The sequence below is a fragment of the Sinocyclocheilus anshuiensis genome, unplaced genomic scaffold, assembly GCF_001515605.1.
Source record: "Sinocyclocheilus anshuiensis isolate Anshui unplaced genomic scaffold, SAMN03320099.WGS_v1.1 scaffold213, whole genome shotgun sequence".
Classification (NCBI taxonomy): domain Eukaryota; kingdom Metazoa; phylum Chordata; class Actinopteri; order Cypriniformes; family Cyprinidae; genus Sinocyclocheilus; species Sinocyclocheilus anshuiensis.
This window is the reverse complement of record NW_015540860.1, coordinates 221105-241738: the sequence shown is the minus strand read 5'-3', so window position 1 is coordinate 241738 and position 20634 is coordinate 221105. Positions and strand designations below refer to the sequence as shown.

At 40.1% G+C, this 20634-nt stretch overlaps 1 protein-coding gene across 1 annotated transcript in view; it reads right to left on the bottom strand.

Moving 5' to 3' along the window:
* ncor2 (nuclear receptor corepressor 2) overlaps nucleotides 1-20634 on the bottom strand; it is a 186402-nt gene that overhangs the window by 2730 nt on the left and 163038 nt on the right. Inside the window, exons 22-45 of the mRNA XM_016485508.1 lie at nucleotides 19598-19838; nucleotides 18008-18055; nucleotides 17499-17660; nucleotides 13033-13145; nucleotides 12810-12912; nucleotides 12631-12729; nucleotides 12409-12512; nucleotides 10607-10754; nucleotides 10400-10522; nucleotides 10221-10295; nucleotides 9908-10122; nucleotides 8979-9339; nucleotides 8683-8892; nucleotides 7914-8168; nucleotides 7576-7671; nucleotides 7248-7478; nucleotides 6470-6656; nucleotides 5855-6384; nucleotides 2697-2815; nucleotides 2184-2524; nucleotides 1674-1810; nucleotides 1515-1568; nucleotides 1155-1373; nucleotides 518-685 (exon numbers count right to left, since the gene is read on the bottom strand). Coding sequence (XP_016340994.1) covers nucleotides 518-685; nucleotides 1155-1373; nucleotides 1515-1568; nucleotides 1674-1810; nucleotides 2184-2524; nucleotides 2697-2815; nucleotides 5855-6384; nucleotides 6470-6656; nucleotides 7248-7478; nucleotides 7576-7671; nucleotides 7914-8168; nucleotides 8683-8892; nucleotides 8979-9339; nucleotides 9908-10122; nucleotides 10221-10295; nucleotides 10400-10522; nucleotides 10607-10754; nucleotides 12409-12512; nucleotides 12631-12729; nucleotides 12810-12912; nucleotides 13033-13145; nucleotides 17499-17660; nucleotides 18008-18055; nucleotides 19598-19838 — 4339 coding nt within the window. The remainder of the gene's footprint in view (nucleotides 1-517; nucleotides 686-1154; nucleotides 1374-1514; nucleotides 1569-1673; nucleotides 1811-2183; nucleotides 2525-2696; nucleotides 2816-5854; nucleotides 6385-6469; nucleotides 6657-7247; nucleotides 7479-7575; nucleotides 7672-7913; nucleotides 8169-8682; nucleotides 8893-8978; nucleotides 9340-9907; nucleotides 10123-10220; nucleotides 10296-10399; nucleotides 10523-10606; nucleotides 10755-12408; nucleotides 12513-12630; nucleotides 12730-12809; nucleotides 12913-13032; nucleotides 13146-17498; nucleotides 17661-18007; nucleotides 18056-19597; nucleotides 19839-20634) is intronic.

Below are 20634 nucleotides of genomic sequence, written 5' to 3'. Positions count from 1 at the left end.
GAAGTCTCTTATGCTCACCAAGGCTGCATTTATTTGATCAGAAATACAGTAAAAAAGTAATTTTTTGAAATATTGCAATTTAAAATAGCTTTTCTATTTAAATGTATTTTAAAATATAATTTATTCCTTTGATGACAAAGCTGAATTTACATGATCCTTCACAAATCATTCTAATATGCTGATTTGATGATGAAGAAACATTTCTGATTTGAATCAATGTTGAAAACTGTTGAGCTGCTTGATATTTTTGTAGAAAACCCTGATAAATTTATTTTCAGGATTCTTTGATGAATAGATGAATAGTCACTTTTGATCAATTTATTGCAACCTTTCTTTCCCTCGCTCAAAAACAAAAAATAAAAATCTTAACATGAATTTAACATACATTAACCCAAATTTATTATATAATGATTTTAAATACTAGGTGAAATTGATTCAGTCATTTTATTTGGCAGATGTTGCTAATATTTAACAAGTTTCTCACCCCTATTGTGATTGTGTGTGTGCACGTGTGTACCTGTAGATGAGGGTCTGTCCTCCCACACTCTGTTGGTGAGTGGGGTGTGACAGTTACAGTCTCCCTCAGAGTGGACAGAGGACACAGATGAAGGTCTCTCTCCTCCAGACAGACCAGGACCAGGAGACTTAGTCTTGCGACCATTAGAGCGCCCTCCTTTGGATTTAACTGAATTCAAACACAGGACACAAACCAGAGATAGTCAGACAAACAAATATAAAGATATCTGAATATGTTTACAAAATAATTCTCAGCTGGTGGAACATAACTCAAAAACAGGCCATAGGTCTGTTCTGACCAGTGAAAAAAAAGTATGCAAATGCAACAAATACATAAGAGAGGCCATGCTTCTTTTGTTGTAGACATGAAAGGAACGAAACATGTGCATATTTACCAGTCACTTGGTAAAAATGAGAAAAAAAATGGGGTGGTGCCAAAATGAACAGGTCCTCAAAAAATAAAAGTATGCAAGATAAGAAAACACAACTGCATTAAATACAGGCTCATCATGTAACAATTTATTATCACATGCTGTTACTAATTTACATGTGAGCACATTTGATCCAAAAAATGGAGCCAAAACCTGACATATGCAGCCATGAAGGTAGCTGCATTATAAAGGGTTTATTTGGCGCACCTGGCAAGGAGTAGGGGTCTTCAGAACGCCCATCCACTGAAGCTGGCGGCCCGACAGCAGCTGGCACGCCAACACTCATCGAGTTGACAGAGTTGGACGGTGAGCGATCGTCCATCTGTTCATCATACTTTCCCATGAGGGCTTTCCTGATAATGGCCTCCAGACCTATAGTATTACCGCTGGCCTCTGGTGCCGGGTGACTGCACACGCTCACGGGTCCTAAAACAGATATTACAGTGGTTGTGTTAAAGAAACAGGAGTGTGTGAAGTTATTTGGCAAGCTTTCCTTAAGACAGAGGACAGTAGTATAAAATGAACGGCTGTTGAGGAGAAAAGACCACAAGTGGAGGAGCTGCTCACCAGCATTTGTAGAGGCGGGCATGTTAAAGATTTCTGTCCCAGGTTGGCCCTGGTCTAAAACAGAGACAGGAAAAGATAAGTTTGAGCCGTTTAGCCAGCAACAATAACATGCATATTAATGTCAGTTAAAACCCAACAGATTCAGTCCCATTAACTCACTGAATTCAGCCTCTGTGCCGACCACCATCTTCTTAATCATTTCCTTCTTGCTCTTGACAATAGAAGAGTTGCTCTCAGCCAGTTTACTGAAGAAGGCTGGTGGTTGAGAGCTACTGGCTGGTGAACGAGATCCCATACTGAGACACAAAAGCAGAGAATGAGTAATGAAAATACAGGATGAAAGATGATGTCCAATTAGTGAATGAAACCTTCTATCGAGTCAAATAGTTTTAATGATTCGTTAAAGAATGGAGCCTTTTCACAGACTGTGATGACGTGCTTCCAGAGCTATTAAAAATCAAATTGAAACGCAAAAATTATAATTGCAGTTTTCTATCCACCACTATGGAAGTTCACCCAATCATGATGACTTCCACCTCTGAGAACCAAGGGAATGTGAAAAGGGTCCATTGCATAGAATCAGTCTGAATTGTTGTTTGAACCAATTCACTCTAATGAGACCGACTCCCATCACTATTGTGTGAATGCATCTGTTCGTATGTTATATACCCCTGCTCTGCTTGTTCATTAGGGTAGGCAGCTCCTGGTGTCTCCGGCTCCGAAATGGCCCCTGGTGGTGAAACAGGTTCAATCCCATCAGCAGCCAGACTCACTGGAGAGGCCTTACTCTGAGGAGGAGACCTGTCTCTCCCTCTCTCCCTCTCAGCAGCAGCGCCTTCTGGGGTGTAGCGGGCGTTGGGGTCTGTGGGAGTCTGGGCTTGGGGGGCGCTGGGAGGACGAGTGAGATCCAGCACAGGGGAGCTGTGATATCCAAACACAGGCTGTAGAGATGATTGACCCCCTATCTGGCCTTGCTGCGACTGGCGCGTGTAGTCTTTAGTGATCACCTCCTGTAAAGCAGGAGACAAGTACAATATTTATATTTAGAATAGTTACTTTTTTTTACCTTTGTAAAAGGTAAAATTTATACAATTATTTTAAAAATGATTTTAATTGTGACAGCCATAACAGATTGTTTCATTTAATTGTCTAGAATTTGCTGGGCATTTTTGTGGCACTTACACTGATGTGCTGGGCGAGAGTGACCACTCTCTGAGAGCCTTTGACAGCAGAAGGCGGCTGCTGACCTGGAGAAAGTCTGTCCTCAGACCCATACAGCTGTTCTAGTGCCTTTTGGTGAGCTGCAGAGAGGACAGGGAAGCACACATAGACAGGAAAAGAAGACATGAAAGTGCGGTTGAGTATGGTGTGGCAGAAGGCTGTGGATTACAGTGAGGGTAAGAGCAGAGACGGGTGTGTAAGCGGTGCGGTCACATACAGGCTCTGGGATTACAGTACTCAATGACTTGCTCACACGTGTGTTCAGAGATCAAGCCAACATTATGGAGGCATCTGACTGTAGCGAAGTGTAAGTACTGTGCTGATTAGCAGAAATGCTTTGAACAAAAACACAACAATAAAACAGAAGCAAAATGCGTGTTTAAAATGAGCTGTGAAGGTAGGAGAAGTGGATATATCTGCTTTATTACCAGGCCTAAGAACCAGGGATATTTTCCTTTTTCTGCAGCTGTACATTGGATTTTCCCCAGTTTTCACACTAGCCATTATTATCTTTACAACAGAATAAAGTATATATTGACACGATAGAAACTGAGGCTGATATAGGGTGACCAGACATCTCGTTTTTCCCAGGACAGTCCCGTATTTCAGCTCTATTTTTAATGTCCCGACTTATTTTGAAAAAAATCACGTTTTCACCCACCTGTTTACGTTCTCTTAAGTCATAACCGACTGTATTTACATGAGATACTCCACACGATGGACATTTTGACAGCTGTGTGTGTATTTGACAATTCAGGCACAAGGAGAACTGATCGCAGAACTGGGATTGTGCGGCCGAGAGAGCATTTCTGTTGTGTGTCCTTCAGCATGATTCCGCGTATCCCGCCTTCACTTACTGCAAGTTATTCAAAAACGAATTGTGATTGGATGGTAATTTTGTTCCTCGACAAGCTTAGTTACCTTTGATTAGGCTGTTCTTGCGTGACAGTGACATCGACATCAACATCACTACTACTACTACTACTACTACTACTACTACTACTATACTGTATGATTCCGATTCCAATGATTGTATTCATTCTTTTGGCAGTTTTGAGAAAGCCTTTCACATATAAATGGTTTAAAATACATATTAAACAAAAAAAATAATATAAACAAAAACAATAATATTTACATTGACAACTCATGGATTCAATTCAAATTAATAGAAAAATCTTAAAAGACTTCAGGCACATCCAAGAACAACATTGGTTAAATGCAGTGATGTGAATCATGAGGAATTATTTATTCTAATCCCACATAATGTTTTCAGACACTTGACAAGTTTCATTATTTTTGAAGAAGCTCCCCCTCATAAATATGGTCCTAACAACATACACTACCTTTCAAATGTTTGGGCTTAGTACAACAGAAAAAAGTATATAATGAGTGACAAATGTGGTAACACCTGATTAAGGGCTACTGTATGATTCCGATTCCAATGATTGTATTCATTCTTTTGGCAGTTTTGAGAAAGCCTTTCACATATAAATGGTTTAAAATACATATTAAACAAAAAAAATAATATAAACAAAAACAATAATATTTACATTGACAACTCATGGATTCAATTCAAATTAATAGAAAAATCTTAAAAGACTTCAGGCACATCCAAGAACAACATTGGTTAAATGCAGTGATGTGAATCATGAGGAATTATTTTTTATACATTTTAAAATTATATATATCTATATATATATACACACATACATATATATATATATATATATATATGTGTGTGTGTATGTGTATGTATGTGTGTATGTATATATATATATATATATATATATATATTGTTCATTGTTAGTTCATGTAAACTAATGCATCAAACTAAATGAGACCTTATTGTGAACTGTTGTTGTTTTTGTTTTATTCCTGTGATGACAAAGCTGAATTTTTAGCAGCCATTACTCTAATCCTTCCACCATATCCTTCAGAAATTATTCTAATATGCTGATTTGGCGCTCAAGAAATATTTCTCACCACAGACAGTTGTGCTGCTTAATATTTTGTGGATAGTGTTTTTTTTATCTTTGATGAACAGACAGTTCAGAAGAACTGAATTTATTTGAAACAAATCTCTGGTAACACTATAAATGACTTCTCACTTCTCAATCTCACTCACTTCAAACTTTTGAACAGTAATGTACTAAAAGCAAGACTCATGTGTTTGATACTAGTAAGATTTTAGTCTTTTGGCTGTAGATTAAATTAGATGGTGGAAGAATCCAGATATTCAACAACCATTAAGAACCAAACACCTTGAAAATCATTCAGCTCCAGATCCATCTTGACCCTCTTTATCTATAATTTGTCAAATTTGTTTGCTTCATGCAGCTATCAAACTGTCAAAGTGCCAGAGTGCCCTCCCTCCAAAAAAGGAAATGAAACAGGAAGCAAACATGTAGACCTATGGAATGTTCCCCCCCAAAAAAAAAAAAAAAAAAAAAAGAGGTAAAGGGGGAACACAAGAGGCAAGCCGATAAAGACATTATGAAACGATGAGCAACCACATGACTGTTGAATGACTGAGCTCTTAAAGTTCACCTCAGGATCTCTCTGTGGTCTAGAAAAGCTTGTCTCCAGACACGTCATTCTGGACCATTAGGGCGTAGAGTGAATTATCAGTCCACTAAGATATACGCCTGTGGCCATTACAGAGCAGAAGCTCAAATCATTTAATGAGCTTCACTACATTCATTTGTGGAAGTTTGGACTGAAACGTGCAGAATCTCCCCTCAAAATCTGGATTTGGCAAACGGTCAAATAGGTTTAGGTGATGCAAAAGGGGAGGTAAACCTTTGGTGGTCTTTAAGCAATGCTTCAGATGCCAAAAAAATATAAAAAGCAATAGATAGAAGCATATACAAAGAAACAAAAATAACCAAACCGAAAGAATATGGAAACCAGGTTGATTCTGATCAATGCCAACCACCACAAGCGTGCACTAGGCCACAGACGTAAGGGGGTGGGGATGGGGCAGGGGCACAGGAGGGGAAGAAGAAGGGTGGAGGGATGGAAAGGTGTTGGGTGGATTGGTAGAGAACAGGAAGGACAGGGAGGGGAGGGGAGGGGAGGGAAGGTGGCGTTAACAGCCCAAAGGTCCCAGAGCGTCTTACCATCACAGGTGCCGTTGGTCGCGAGCGCACCAGTCTCTGGCATCGACGCATCACAAGAAATTTGATGCATGATTATCGCGTTTATGAAGTTGGCCGCTGTCATGGTGGTCTTACCGAGTGCTCGAAGTTCGTGTTCCTGTAAGGACATCACTTTGTTTTGAGTCTTTTCCCTACTTGACGCGCTGCTGATGCCATCCCCACCGCGGGACGGGATGGAACTGCTGCCGCCGTTGTTTTCGGAAGCCAGCAAGGGGTGCCCTCGACTTGTGGGCAGACCGAGGTGGGCACCAGGGGCCTGGCTGTACGGAGAGGGGTATGACCCACCGTCACCAGGGCTGGCCAGCTTGGGGTCAAACTTGGAAGAGGATGAAAGGTCCTGATGTTTGGGCAGACCTCCACGCCCATGGCTTTTGCCCCCATCTCTATTTGAATCTTTAGCGTTTGAGTCTGTACCGGATGGGTAACCCTCATTGGCTAGACCAGACCGAAGGTGCCCACTGAAGCCCTGGTAGCGAGCAGATCCTGGTGGCCTGAAGAAAGGTAAATGTAAACAAATTATGTTGTTTATCTCACTGGCCTTACCATCAGGCAGCAGTTTGAGCAGTGGAGACTCACCGCAGCACAGAGGGACTGTTGTGCTCAGAATTGGGCAGGCTCTTTGAGCTGGTGTTGTGCAGAACACTAGGTCTCTGCTGCAGGCTGTCCTGGGGACGAGGGGAGAGCGGAGACGACTGGTGACTGTATGGATGAGACGGGGGACGAGAACTGCTGCTGCTGCTGCCACCCATCTGTTCTGGTGCTCCTGTTTGGACACAATGTTCAGACATTTAGCAACGCTGATCTGCATATTGATTATTGGCTAAAGTACACGGACACCGAACAACTCAATATGAATCCAATTATAATTGCAGCTGTAAATCTGTGTTTTAGAAAACTGAAATGAAGCTGAAATGAAATATGAAAATGAAAATATATAAAAATATCAGATGAAAAACTGAAAAATATATGTTAAAGTTGAAATACTAAAAGGACTAAAACTGAAATAAAAATAAATTAAAGCTATATAGAAATTGAAAAACTCCAAAAACTAATAAAAAAAGACAAAAGTACATTACTAAAACTAAAAAACAAATATTTATGGGTATTTATATAAATATATTATACTATATAATATATATTATATTATATATTATACTATATAAATGGTTCTAAAATAGCAGCTGTAAAACAGTTAATGATTTATCAAGTTAATTGTAAAATCTGTCAATTAGCTAAATTAATTACAATTAATCCTATAAATATTTGCTGAAAAGAGCCCCCAAAGACGACAATATAAAGACGTTCCATAAATTGGCTGTACACATTAAAAGTAAAAGGCAGTGAGGGCGCTCACCTGGTCTCCATATAGGAGCATGTTCCACGTTACCATGACCGAGGGACTTGTCTCTTTCTCTGTCCCGATCTTTCTCACGCTCTCTCTCTCGGTCTCGTTCCCTGTCCCTCTCTCGCTCTCGGTCTCGCTCACGATCCCTCTCTCTTTCTCTCTCTCTCTCCCTCTCCCGTTCTCTTTCTCTCTCTGAGGATGTCGAACTGCCTTGGATCTTGCTCATGTGAGAGGCTCCCACTGTTGAGAGATAGAGGTATAAAGTGAATGACACTTATAAAGAAAATTCGTTTTAAATCACCATGTTGTTTGTTTGAGTGAGTGTGTTGCTTTGTACCTGGTGAGATGGGAGATGTGTTGTAGGCTCCGCTGGGGAAAGCTGGAGAAGTTCCTGGGATGTATGTGATACGATCCATGGGAGAGGCAGATGTTCCTGCAAATGGACAGAAAAAATTCACGTGCATCAGATGATCATAAGTATGTGACATGTTGTTTTTATTTTTGTATTCATATACATGACCAGGTTATTTGGAATAGTTCTCAAAAAAATTTTTAATATACCATTGTTTACTAACTCTCATGCAATTGTCAGTGAATAATGACTTAAATTGTGCTCTATTTCTTTAGAAGATTTAAAATATGTCAAGGACAAAAGCCCCTATAAGGACCCCTCACCTCTGTGTGTAGGTGAGTAGGCTAAGTTAAGAGACTGCTCTCGAGGTGTTAGGCCTCTGAGCAGGTCGGGTCTCTGGGCAGCCATGGCAGCAGCGGCTGGCCACTGGTGCATCTGCTGGGAGGTAATGTAGTCGTTGAAGAGCGTTTGTCTGTTCTCCAGGGCTGCTGTTTCAGGGAAACCTCTGATCAGGTAGGGTGAGTAGTGGTGAGGGTAGCCAGGGCCAGGGGGCAGGTGACGGGGCAGGTAATACGCTGCTGTGGAGACAAGAAACAATGTCAAAGCCAACTGACAAATACATTACATAATGCATGATATACTACAATTATTTTCAAATATAAGTTTGGAGCCAGTTTGTTCAAGTCTATTTTGTTCACCAGGGCTGCATTTATCTGTTAAAAAATACAGTAAAAAGTTATATTGTGAATTAATACAATTTAAAACTGTCTTCTATCTGAATATATTTTAAAATGTGGTTTATTCCTGTGATTCAAAGCTTAATTTTCAGAAATCAATACTCCAGTCTTCAGATATTTCAGAAATCATTCTTGTATGCTGACCCCAAACTTTTGAAAGGTAGCATATATGTAACTTTAAACACATTTAATATATATAAATAAAATGGGAAATACCCTGATATCATTACACATTTTAAGAAAAAATAAAAAAAAATTTTCCTGGTCTGGAAATCACACGTTCCCTGATATTTCCAAGTATTCCATAACAATGGCAATTTTCACCCTAATATTTGTGCTGCTAAACTGCAAATACCTGGCTCAATCGGGATTCCCCTGGGCAGAGTTGCAGGGTCAAATGGTAGAGGTATCTGGCCACGGTACATATCCGTTCCCAGCCCCTGCAGGATCCTCTCGTAGGCCAAAGACGCAGTGTGCTCACCAACTGCCAGTGGAGACTTAGTGGAGTTTACCTCACGAGGGGTGGGAGTGGCTTTTCTCTCCTGCTGCTGGGCCTTACTAGAGCCTAAGTCACACACAGTGAAACAACATTTAAACACCATACAAACTACCACCAGCTCCTGAAAGCCAGTGATTTGTAGAACATGATACCTTCATGTGCACGCTGTGAGGTTTCTCTGCCGGACAGTGGAGAGGCTCTGTGCGAAGGCGGAGGGTAGCCGGATCTTTTGTGATCTTCATAGCCCACTGGACTGTGGTGGGGTCTGCTGCTCTGTTCTCCACTAAGTGCCAATGGAGAAGTACGGGACAGAGAACCGGGGGTGCTGACCACAGCGCTGGGTCGTGATTTGCTCCCTACCTCCTCATATCGGGCCCTGTCAGACCCTCTGTGCTCGGGCCTGAGCTCTAGATGAGAGGGCATTCCAGAGTAAGGCCGAGGAGAGCTGGCGATGATGGACCGCACATCATGGCGCTTGGATGAGCCAACAGGCTCTTGTTTCAGAGGGGTGCCCTGTAGAACACACATTTGGTGAATATTCAGTTAATTTGACAAAGGGTTGAGTGGTATTGATGTTTAATGTATACTGTAAAGGCAACATTTGAATCTTATCAAGTCTTGTTACTTTTGGATTTTCTTTATATTTTTGAATGTATTTAATGAACAACCTATTAAAGAATTTATAGTATGGCAAATGTAAGGATTTTGATCCAGAAGAAACTGGGTCATTAGAACCTCTGGGTTATTTGTTCTGTCAGGCACCTTTATTTTATTGTAGAGGTACAAAAATGTACCCTAGTTCTCATCATTTTGTAAATTTCAGTATTTATAGCCCTTAAGTATTTTCAGCAGTTTCAGACAAAACCTCTAAATATTCTATTAAATAAACATGGGAAGAAAAGTGTAGTACTTTCAGGATTTCTGAATATATTTTAAAATTTGGTTTATTCCTGTGATTCAAAGCTTAATTTTCAGAAATCAATACTCCAGTCTTCAAAAAATTTAAATACTCCAGTCTTCAAAAAAATTTATTTGTCAGATATCCTACCATACCAAGAAAACACAAATCAAAGCCAGTCACCTGGGTGATTGAGCCCTCCTTAGGCTTGCCTATCACAACCCCCTCAGGAGGGATCAGGTGGATGGAGCGTCCTCCCTCTTTGACGGTGGTCACCATACTCTCGTGAGAGCGTGATTTAAGAGTGTCAGTGGGATGACCAGGGCCACGGGGTGATGGGGAACCCTCTCTTTTCATCTGTTTAACCTCCCGGCGCTGACAGTCATCCCGCGGGATTCCTGGGAGAGAAAAAAATGTAAGACAAAGGAAATAAGAGCAAGAGCTTGTATGAGCTAAAGGTGTTCAGTCGAGGCTGAGTTTCTGAGATCATACTGACCTTGGGATATGGATCCACGGATGTGGTGTAGATGAGGACTATCACGCTCGTGAGGCATTGCTCGACTGATCAAGCCTGCAAAAGAGGGAGACGGCAGGTGAAGGAACGTTAACTGGAAAAAGGATAAACAGTGGAACTCTGTTGTACATGCTTGTTAAAGAAGGGCGTCTTATGCTCACCTTCAGTGGCAGATATTGAGTCTCTGATGGGTGGCACACGAGAAATGCCAACCTCCATCATGTCATAGGTCCTCTTCAGCCCAGCCATGTCTCCACGACCCTCTTCCTTAGAATTTGGACCCCCTGTGTGTTCAAACACAAACAATAGTCAGAGACAACTGCTCCCTTTATTAGGTTCTGAGCATTTGCATGTTTGTGTACACTTACGGTCAAAGGAGAGGATGTGTCCACTGATGCCCTCGTAGACTACGTGCCCCTTAGAAGGAGTGTCTTCTCTGCTTCTCTCTCTGCTGGGGCTGTCCTCAGTGATCAGACGGGTTATTGTGCCCTTATACAAGACATCTGCAGGGGTGCCCTGAAAGAAATGATAGGAAAGGCTTGAAACAAAATGATAATTTTTTCTTCCCGTTTGTGACATATATCCAAGTGATACTTTGTTTAATGGGGGAAAAAATGTAGGATGTAGCTTGATTTTGAATGGATTGTTGCTGTTTGCTAATTACTGCGAGTAGACATCATCAGAGAAGAGAAGTCATTTTGAGGGGGGAGGGGACGTTAATGCTTTGAATGAAAGATTACAAGACTACATGAATTTAAAAATAATAATGATGTGCATGGATAAATCATTTATAATAAACATGGCAATATTAAATAAAAACAGTCAAAATGACTTTAATGCACACATAAGAGAGAAAAAAACCCAGAAAACAATCAGCAGAAAAACTGCTTCAGAAAAAGAAAGTCAACAAAATACGAAAACATTTACTTTAGAATAACATGCAATAATATAAATGAGGCAAATTTACAAAGATAGTAACTGGTCAATTTTGTGTTTATGTTGTCTTTAAAGGTGACGCATGTAATAAGTAAAAACACTTGTTGAAATACTTTTTCCAAGTACAGTGTGTAAAGGCAACTATGACTAAAAGACGTAAGAAAAAAATAATTAAGATCATGCCACACAAAAACCTTTGTAATTTTAGGAAGACTACAATGTACATCAAGGATGTTAAGACTTCCTGGGGACTGACCTGGTTTGACCCTTGTGTTGTGAGAAAAGAGGAAGCAAGCACTTTGTGTCACTGGTATTTCATAACAATTATATTTTAAGGTTACAGTAATGAAGAATATGATCATGTTGATTTTGTGCCACAAAAAAGGCCGACAACTATTCAAACTGTTGCAAGAAATCACAGCAGGACAAATTAATTTTAAAAGTTTGATCTTTAACTGGTGGACTGGACAATGTTTCAGCATTACATAACACTGTATGTCGTACAGCTGCATATGCCCATATCTCAGGTGAACTCTTACTGACAATGACTCCTTATCTCCCAATAAATCTGCCAATAATGTCACACAGTTAAACACAGAGCTTATCTCTGGTCTGATTAAACGCTCGCCCTAACCCATTCTGATTTGCTTGAGCGTGTAAAGGCCGATTCACACAGCGCTGACAAACGCCAACAGACTAGTCTAGTTGGATCTTTGGGAGGAGAGGCCAGAGCTGTATGCGGTGGGTGTGGCCGAGTATACTAACCGCAACGCGAGGGGGAATGCGATCAGATCGATCGTATTCTAAATCCAGCGTCCAACGTGTCTGTTGGCGTTTGTCGGCGCGGTGTGAATTGGCCTTTATGTGTCACAGTAGGTCAGTTGGCACACTGAGTACGTGTTTGAGTGATCGGTAACATCAGACTGCGTAGGCGTATAAACACATTAATAAAAGGAGAGAATAGGATTGGACTCTGTGTACCTGTTGCTATGGCAACTGATTACCAGTTATGTCATAATATGACGTGATATGGCTGAGACACAAACTGCCCGTTCCATTTGCTTTTTGAAGGGGCTTTTATAGGAGCTGACTGCTCACTGTAATGTTTGGATTCCAAGAATGAGAACATCACATAACAGAAAAACACTGACACAGTTGTAACCACAAATATGAACCAAGTTCATGGTGCATTTTCCATTTTTAAATGTGTGCTGTGCAGACAAAAGCTTCTTACCTGAGTGATTGAACCTCCTCGATATGATATGGAAGGTTCTTGGTGCACACGTGTGCCAGGGATGCCCTTCGTGATGCTGCCACCCTGAACAGCTGGCATGGGGCCTGTAAGAGCGAGTTAAGGCTTTCAATCTCTTCATGATATGAGCCTTATTTCTGCATTTTAATCTCTTTGAATTAAAACTGAATTGAGATGAGGGATAATGATTTGTCCCAAACTCACCCCGTGACGTAGCGCTGTCCTGTGAGGAGAGATTATCAGTCTGAGAGGAGGCGGCCCCGCGTGGAGACAACTGCTCCTGTTTAACCACTGGAAACCCTCCTGAGGAGACAGAAAGAGATGTTGGATATGGAAAATGGACAGTTGACGTGTGATCTCTCACAATCATGACTCAAACTCACCCATTTTCCTCTGGTCCATCCAGGAGAGAGCCAGGGATCCTGGTGCTGGGATTTTCCCATGGTCGGAGCTATGAGAAGGGTTGTGCAACTGCACCGGAGTACCCTGCAATACAAAACCAGTTTAATTATGCATGTTCACATTAACAAGCCATTAAAACACTCTGAATGTATTATACATAATACTGATGATAGGTCCCAGTTATACAACTTGTGCTGCTTTTACCTGCGTGATGGAACCACCAGGTTTGGCAGAGGAGATGAGAGGAGGGGGTTCTGGGATATGGAGAGGCCGCACTGCAGCCATTCTCTCCTGTGGCTGTAGAGTGGGAGCCAATGCTGAAAGAGGGAAATTAAAAAAATACATATAATCTCAATAAGATTAATAACAAAATTTAAATTATTAATGGTATTATTTACACTACTGGTCAAAAGTTGGGAATAATTAAGAATTTTTTTTTTTTCAGCACTGTAATATTATATATACACTATTGTTTAACAGTTTGGGAGTTGGTAAGATGTTTTAAAATGTTTTTCAATTCAAGTCTCTTATGCTCAACAAGTCTGCATTTATTTGATCAAAAATACAGTAAAAACAGTAATAGTGTGAAATATCACAGTTTAAACGAACCGTTTTCTTAATTTAATAGGCTGATTTGGTGCTCTATTATCAATAACTACTGGTGCTCAATTATTAAAAATGGTTCTTATAACTGTCAATGTTGAAAACAATTTTTGCTGCTTTATATTTTTGCATAAGCTGTGATTTTTTCAGAATTTTTGGAGGAATAGAAAAGTTTATTCTTATGAACAAAAGAACAAGAGCCCTGCACGGGACTCAAATTTAGGCCCTAGCCCGGCCCGTGTCCGACAGCTTATCAGAGTAAGCAGACGGGTTATTGTGCCCTTGTACAAGACATCTGCAGGAGTGCCCTGAAAAAAATGATAGGAAAGGCTTAAAACAAAACGCAAATTTTTTCTTCCCTTTTGTGACATATATCCGAGTGATACTTAAATCATGCTGCACAAACTACTTGAAGACTAAAACTACCTTCGTAATTTTAGGAAGACTACAATGTACATCAAGGAGGGTAAGACTTCCTGGGGTCTGACCTGGTTTGACCCTTGTGTTGTGAGAAAAGAGGACTCAAAGCAGCAAGCACTTTGTGTCACTGGTATTTCATAACTATATTTTAAGGTTACAGTAATGAAGAATATGATTATGTTGAATCTGTGCTACAAAAAAGGCAGAGAACTGTTCAAATTGTTGCAAGAAATCGCAACAGGACAAATTAATTTTAAAAGTTTGATCTTTAACTGGACAATGTTTCAGCTTCAGATATACTAGTTAAAACATCATGTCATACAGCTGCTTATGACCATATCTCTACCTGTATCAGGTAAACTCTTACTGACAATGACTCCTTATCTCTCCATAAATCTACCAATAATGTCACACAGCTAAACACAGAGCTTATCTCTGCTCACAGAATTGACCTCGGTCGGATTAAAGGCTCGCCCTAACCCATTCTGATTTGCTTGAGTGTGTAATGTATGTCACAGTAGGTCAGTTGGCACACTGCGTGCGTGTCTGAGTGATTGGTAACATCAGACTGTGTAACTGTGTAAACGCATTAATAAAAGGAGAGAATAGGATTGGACACTGTGTACCTGTTGCTGTGGCAACTGATTACCCAGTTATGTCATAATATGACGTGATATGGCTGTGACACAAACTGCCCGTTCCATTCGCTTGTTAAAGGGGCTTTTATATGAGCTGACTGCTCACTGTAATTCATGGATTCCAAGAATGAGAACATCACTTCACAGAAAAATGCACTGACACAGTTGTACCCAAAAATATGTTCAAGTTCACTGTGAATTTTCCTTTGTACACGACAGATGGCAAGCTTGTAAATGCTTTGTGTTCCATACGCATGAGAGTCAATGCACCAGCTCAATGCTAGTGAGAGAAAACAAGCTGCATAATATAGATTAGCCACACCTGCGTGATAGAACCTCCTCGATATGACATGGAAGGTTCTTGGTGCACACGCGTGCCAGGGATGCCCTTCGTGATGCTACCACCCTGAACAGCTGGCATGGGGCCTGTGAGAGAGAGTTAACGTTTTCAATCTATTCACGATATAAGCCTTATTTCTGCAGTTTAATCTCTTTGAACTAGAACTGAATTGAGATGAGGGATAATGATTTTTCCCAAACTCACCCCGTGACGTAGCGCAGTCCTGTGAGGAGAGATTCTCAGCCTGAGAGGAGGCGGCCCCGCGTGGAGATAACTGCTCCTGTTTAACCACTGGAAACCCTCCTAAGGAGAGAGAAAGAGGATATGGAAAATGGACAGCTAACGTGTGATCTCACAATCACGACACAAACTCACCCATTTTCCTCTGGTCCATCCAGGAGAGAGCCAGGGATCCTGGTGCTGGGATTTTTCCATGGTCGGAGCCATGAGATAGGTTGTGCAATTGCACTGGAGTACCCTGCAATACAAAACAACATGTACACCAGTGTAATTATGCATGTTCACATTAATACACCATTAAACCACTCCGAATGTATTATACATAATATTGATATGCCCCAGTTATACGACTTCCAAAGAACATTGGTACTGTGAGAGATTATGTGGTGCTCTTACCTGCCCACCAGGTTCACCAGGTTTGGCAGAGGAGATGAGAGGAGGGGGTTCTGGGATATGGAGAGGCCGCACTGTCTCCTGTGGGCTGTGATTTTTTCAGAATTTTTGGAGGAATAGAAAAGTTTATTCTTATGAACAAAAGAACAAGAGCCCTGCACGGGACTCAAATTTAGGCCCTAGCCCGGCCCGTGTCCGACAGCTTATCAGAATTACCGTCCCGAGCTCGTCTTTTTTTCCCCCCTCTCCCAAAATGGCTTATACTACTGTTTCAGCTATTAAAATAATTCAGTTTTGTATGTAATGGCAAAGTGATTATATTTCATTTTGTTTTTTTATCAAGTTAATTTAGAAAAATGTTTGGAGCATTTTTTGTTCGTTAAATAGGCCTATAAGTTTTTGTTTTTTAAAGTAACGACCAAGCGGCAAGCGGCAGACAGTGAGCTGATCATAGCCTATGTTTGATCAATTTAGCCTTCTCAAATCATCTCTCAATCAAGACTTGCCTAAAATAAAATCTATAGATATACTAAAACAGTTCAAGCATATAACAATGTTTAAACGTTAAACCTAGATAAATGTGCGCTATATCCAATAGTAGTGCGGATGTGGAAGCTAAAGCGCGCTTTGCAGGACATGGAGGCGCCAGCGCAATCACTTGCATTTTTTTCAGTGGAAACAACTTAAAATACGCCGTTATTTTTGCTCATAAAGGTAAGAGTAATACATCATTCTAAACTGTAAAGGGTCTAGCTTTATTTGTGTGCACTCACAATATCAACAAAACGTTATGCGTTTATAAAATAAAGAAAACAAACGCTTTCTGCCGTCTCTAAACTCAGCAAATTGCCTCATAGACATGATTAAAGTTATTTTTTTTCATCACTAATTGATGGATGTCTAAAATATAAAAATAAGGAGAAGCCTAAAACAGGCCCGAGGCCCGGCCTGCGTCTGAACTATGATGTGAAAATTGGCCTGAAGCCCGGCCCTAGGGGCGTAAAAAAGTGATGCAGGGGGGCTGAAATGCAGGGCTCTACAAAATAAATCTTCTGCAACTAAATAAACATCTTAACTGAAAAATACTGAAAGTATTTATTTTTTTTGTCCTTTTTTTTTTTTTTTACACATGGTAACGTATAATGGTTTGATGATGACTGGAGTAATGGCTCCTGTAAATTCAACTTTGCACTAGTGTTGGGTGATATGCTCCATAGCTATATCATCCTATCATTCGCCTGTGAGATCGCCAATACACAATATTATCTTGCTAATTTATTAAATTATTTACTTACTTAGATTAATAGCCGGAGAGTGAACCAACTCCAGGGTACGGCTAAAAGCAGCCTAATGTAATCTATTAACTACACATTATATCTTTTTAGTCAATCTCTTATACCTACATCGCACATAAATCTGCACTTCGTTGTTTATGATGAGAGAATTTGTGACAGTAGAATTCAGACAGTGAGCGCGCATTGAACAACAAAACTCCGGTGTTTCAGCGATGACTAATCTTTTGGCCACTGCATTCTTAAACTCAACGGAATCGTGTGAGATTAGTTATAACACGCAACACTGTAGAAACGAGGAAAAAGAAATATGATGGAACAAATAATCCCTAATATTAATTAGATATTATCATAATTAGATATAAATAATAATAATAATAATAATAATAATAGTCTTGCGATCATCAAAGGCATCAGCCACAGGCGATATCTCTCACTATTGTCGATACACAATACTATCTTCTATCAGCGCAACCCTACTTTGCACTCAAAGGAATAAATTACATTTTTTAAATATTAAAAAATCAAAAATCAGTTTTTAAACTGTAATGACAATTCCCAATAATATTACTGTTTTTACTGTATTATTGATCAAATAAAAATCTTAATTATTTTAAACTTTCTAACATATTTTATATGTTTAGCTAATGTTATTACATTGTGTCTGTGTATATATATACACATAAATAATATTTTATGATAATTATTATTTTTGACCTAATTAACAGGGCTATGTTGTCTTACAGGGATTGTAGTGTAGCAGCTGTTCATGGCTGAGTTTGGCCATGTCTCTGGGAGAGAGCTGGTACGGTGACAACACTGGCCGGCCTAGACCTACAGCCCGAACGTCATCAGCCCCGGGAATCTTTTTACCATCCGCAAGAGGAGAGAATGCTCGAGATTTATCTGCACACATGGAAAAAACCATACAAAGGTGACTGCCAAACAGATAATTACTGGATAGCATTCTATGACACTCTTTTTTGCCGAAGGTGAAAATGAAAAGCTCAAATCATCACAACCCCTGCATCAAAAGCAGCAATCTCCAGTGTGAAAACACACAGACAGCAGTTATTCAGACTCTTCCTCGCACACATTCACAGATCATCAGGCTCATCAACACACTGTAAGCTGGAATCTGCGAGCTTAGCGGCATGCAAACACATCTGCAAATCATTCACACTCCCAGAAATCAACACGCTTGATTAGAGTCTGCTCCAACAGTGAGTATTGTGTGTGGTGTGTAAACCTACGTAATCCATGTAGCAGAGCCTGAAGCCATCTCTCGTTCCCCTCCAGCTCTGCAGGGACAGACACACTGCAGCTCATCACATGGCCATGACCCAAGACTCTCTTTCTCTCCAAGTACTCGAAAGGAGCAGTTTTGTGACAACTTAGTTCGGAGTGCCCAAATTAAATGACACCATAACAATCTATTTTTGAATGAAGTGAAATTTCCCTGTTGAGGACTCCTTCTCCCATAAATAACATGTAATAAAACTGAGATTATATGATAATCATGTTATGGTCGATAATAATAAGATAAATAAACAAATAAATAAAAACTACACCAGTTTGTCTGCACTTTTAAAGGGATAAACTGAAATATAGAATATACAGAAAACAAGAGTTTAAGTAAAGGATAATGCACAGTCAGTCAATTACTGTAAAATAAAAAGATTTTTCTGCCAAAATGTCCTGCTGACTGTACATTATCCCATTTATTATGCTAATCCCCAAATAAAATAAAAAAATAGAACATGAAATATTGATTTGGGTTGAAATTGTTTTACTTTGAAAGAGAAATGAGGCCACGGAGTGGTGCGAGAGATATACGGACTAGCACAGCCATGTAGGAAATTAACTGCCAGGGGCAACAAGTCAATTATACACTTTAGTGGTCATTATACAAAACACATTTGCTGACAGAATTCTGCAACTGGCCTTTCAGAATCAAGTTTGCCAAAGAGCAGTGTAATAAATATGAAATCATGTCTGATGGACATTATACAAAATAAGAATCACTTATCTCAGCTCATACCAATATGGTCACAAATCTATTGTGATACCTAATATGTGTTCAGAGAGTAAAGACCGGCAAGGTTATTACAGTTTTGAACCTTTTGAAAAAGGTTATTTTTTGCTGTATTTTGGTTTTCAATTCCAGTTTCAGTTGGTTTTAATATTTCATAAACTCAAGATTTTACTTTTTCTGTGTTTAGGTGGATCATGGCAAAATTTCAGCACTATTTTGCAGGCAAATAGATTAATCTATGGTCAATAGTGTAGTGATGTATGAAACACAGCTCACACTTTCAAACCAAGCAGCTTTCTGGTGGTGATTTTGGAGAACCTGTGAGACCAACTTGAACCCTTGAATCTGTATGAAGAAATGTTTCACCCTAATGTGAAATTCATGATAATTTGAAATGATTTTGCCTCTGAAAATCGGCCAAGCAATAGTAAATGTGATGCACCCTTTGCCTGTAAAACCTGTCACCCCTTTGTTGCACATCAAGCTGTTACTAAGACAGCATCAATTTCATAATTGCACATGTCAAGTAACAAAGTTGGTTCACTAGCTGTCCATCTAGGTGGTCGGGTCTTGGCTAAATATACACTGACCATGTTTACTATATTTACAACCAACACTCTTCACAGCGCTCAAAAAGGCAACAACCCTACTGCTCACTCCACATGTGTACAGACACACATCAGAACTTCCTTAGTTGGTGTAGTAGACACAACCGAGGAAAACAATGGTGGTTGAGAAAGCTGGAGAGGAAAACGAACTGAAAGAATAGATGAAAAGATAATGAAAAGAGGGATAAAGACCAGCTTACCTTCTCTCTCTCTCTCAGAGACACCAGGGCTGCGAGTCCTGACCCGTGGGCTGCTTGAGTCTCCGCCCCCTGTGTTATGCTGAGATTTGGTTGGCTGTGATTGTTGCTGTTTGGCCTCCTGGGAAGATTCATGTGCCATGGTAATCTGCTGCTGGTACAATGCAAGAGCGTGGGGCATAGCCTGCTGCTTCCCCAGCAACCTGGGCCGGTTATCGCGTCCTGCTACCGACATCTCTGGCATCTACAAGCAGAGACACAAAATGCTCATTACACAGCATTATACAAAACATGTACATGTTACATGTACAAGTGCCATATCGTGATAAACCAGTAACACAGAGTCTGTAATTTTTTGGTAGGTTTATTTTAACGTAGAGAGACAGAATATCAACCAAAAAATCCAGAAAAAACACATTATATAAAGGTTAGAAATTGATTTGCATTTCAGTGAGTGAAATAAGTATTTGATCCCCAAGCAAAACATGACTTAGTACTTGGTGCAGAAACCCTTGTTGGCAAGCACAGAGGTAAGACGTTTTTTTTGTAGTTGGTCACCAGGTTTGCACACATCTCAGGAGGGATTTTGATCCACTCCTCTTTACAGATCCTCTCTAAATCCTTAAGGTTTCTTGGCTGTTGTTTCACACACACACACACACACACACACACACACATATATATACAGAATATATACTATATATATATATATATATAACAAAAACTCAAATTGGTATTTTAACTATACAGGGCTCCATACTGCGACCAACCATTTTTTCTGCCTGTGCGACTAAATTTTGTGAGCGGTCACACTGGCGCGACCACCGCGTTGTTCAACTCTTAAGCTCTGCCATTTCTGTTGCATATGAGAAACATCAAATGGCAAACGAAACCATAACGAAACCGCGCTACTCGTTTGAACTGTGTAGTGCTTACAGTGTAGAGCCTGGTTTAGCGCGAAGGAGCGCGAAGCAAAATTGATGCGAATATTGAGACAATGATGGATGGTTTTCAAGCTAAAGTAAAAGACCGATTCTTAA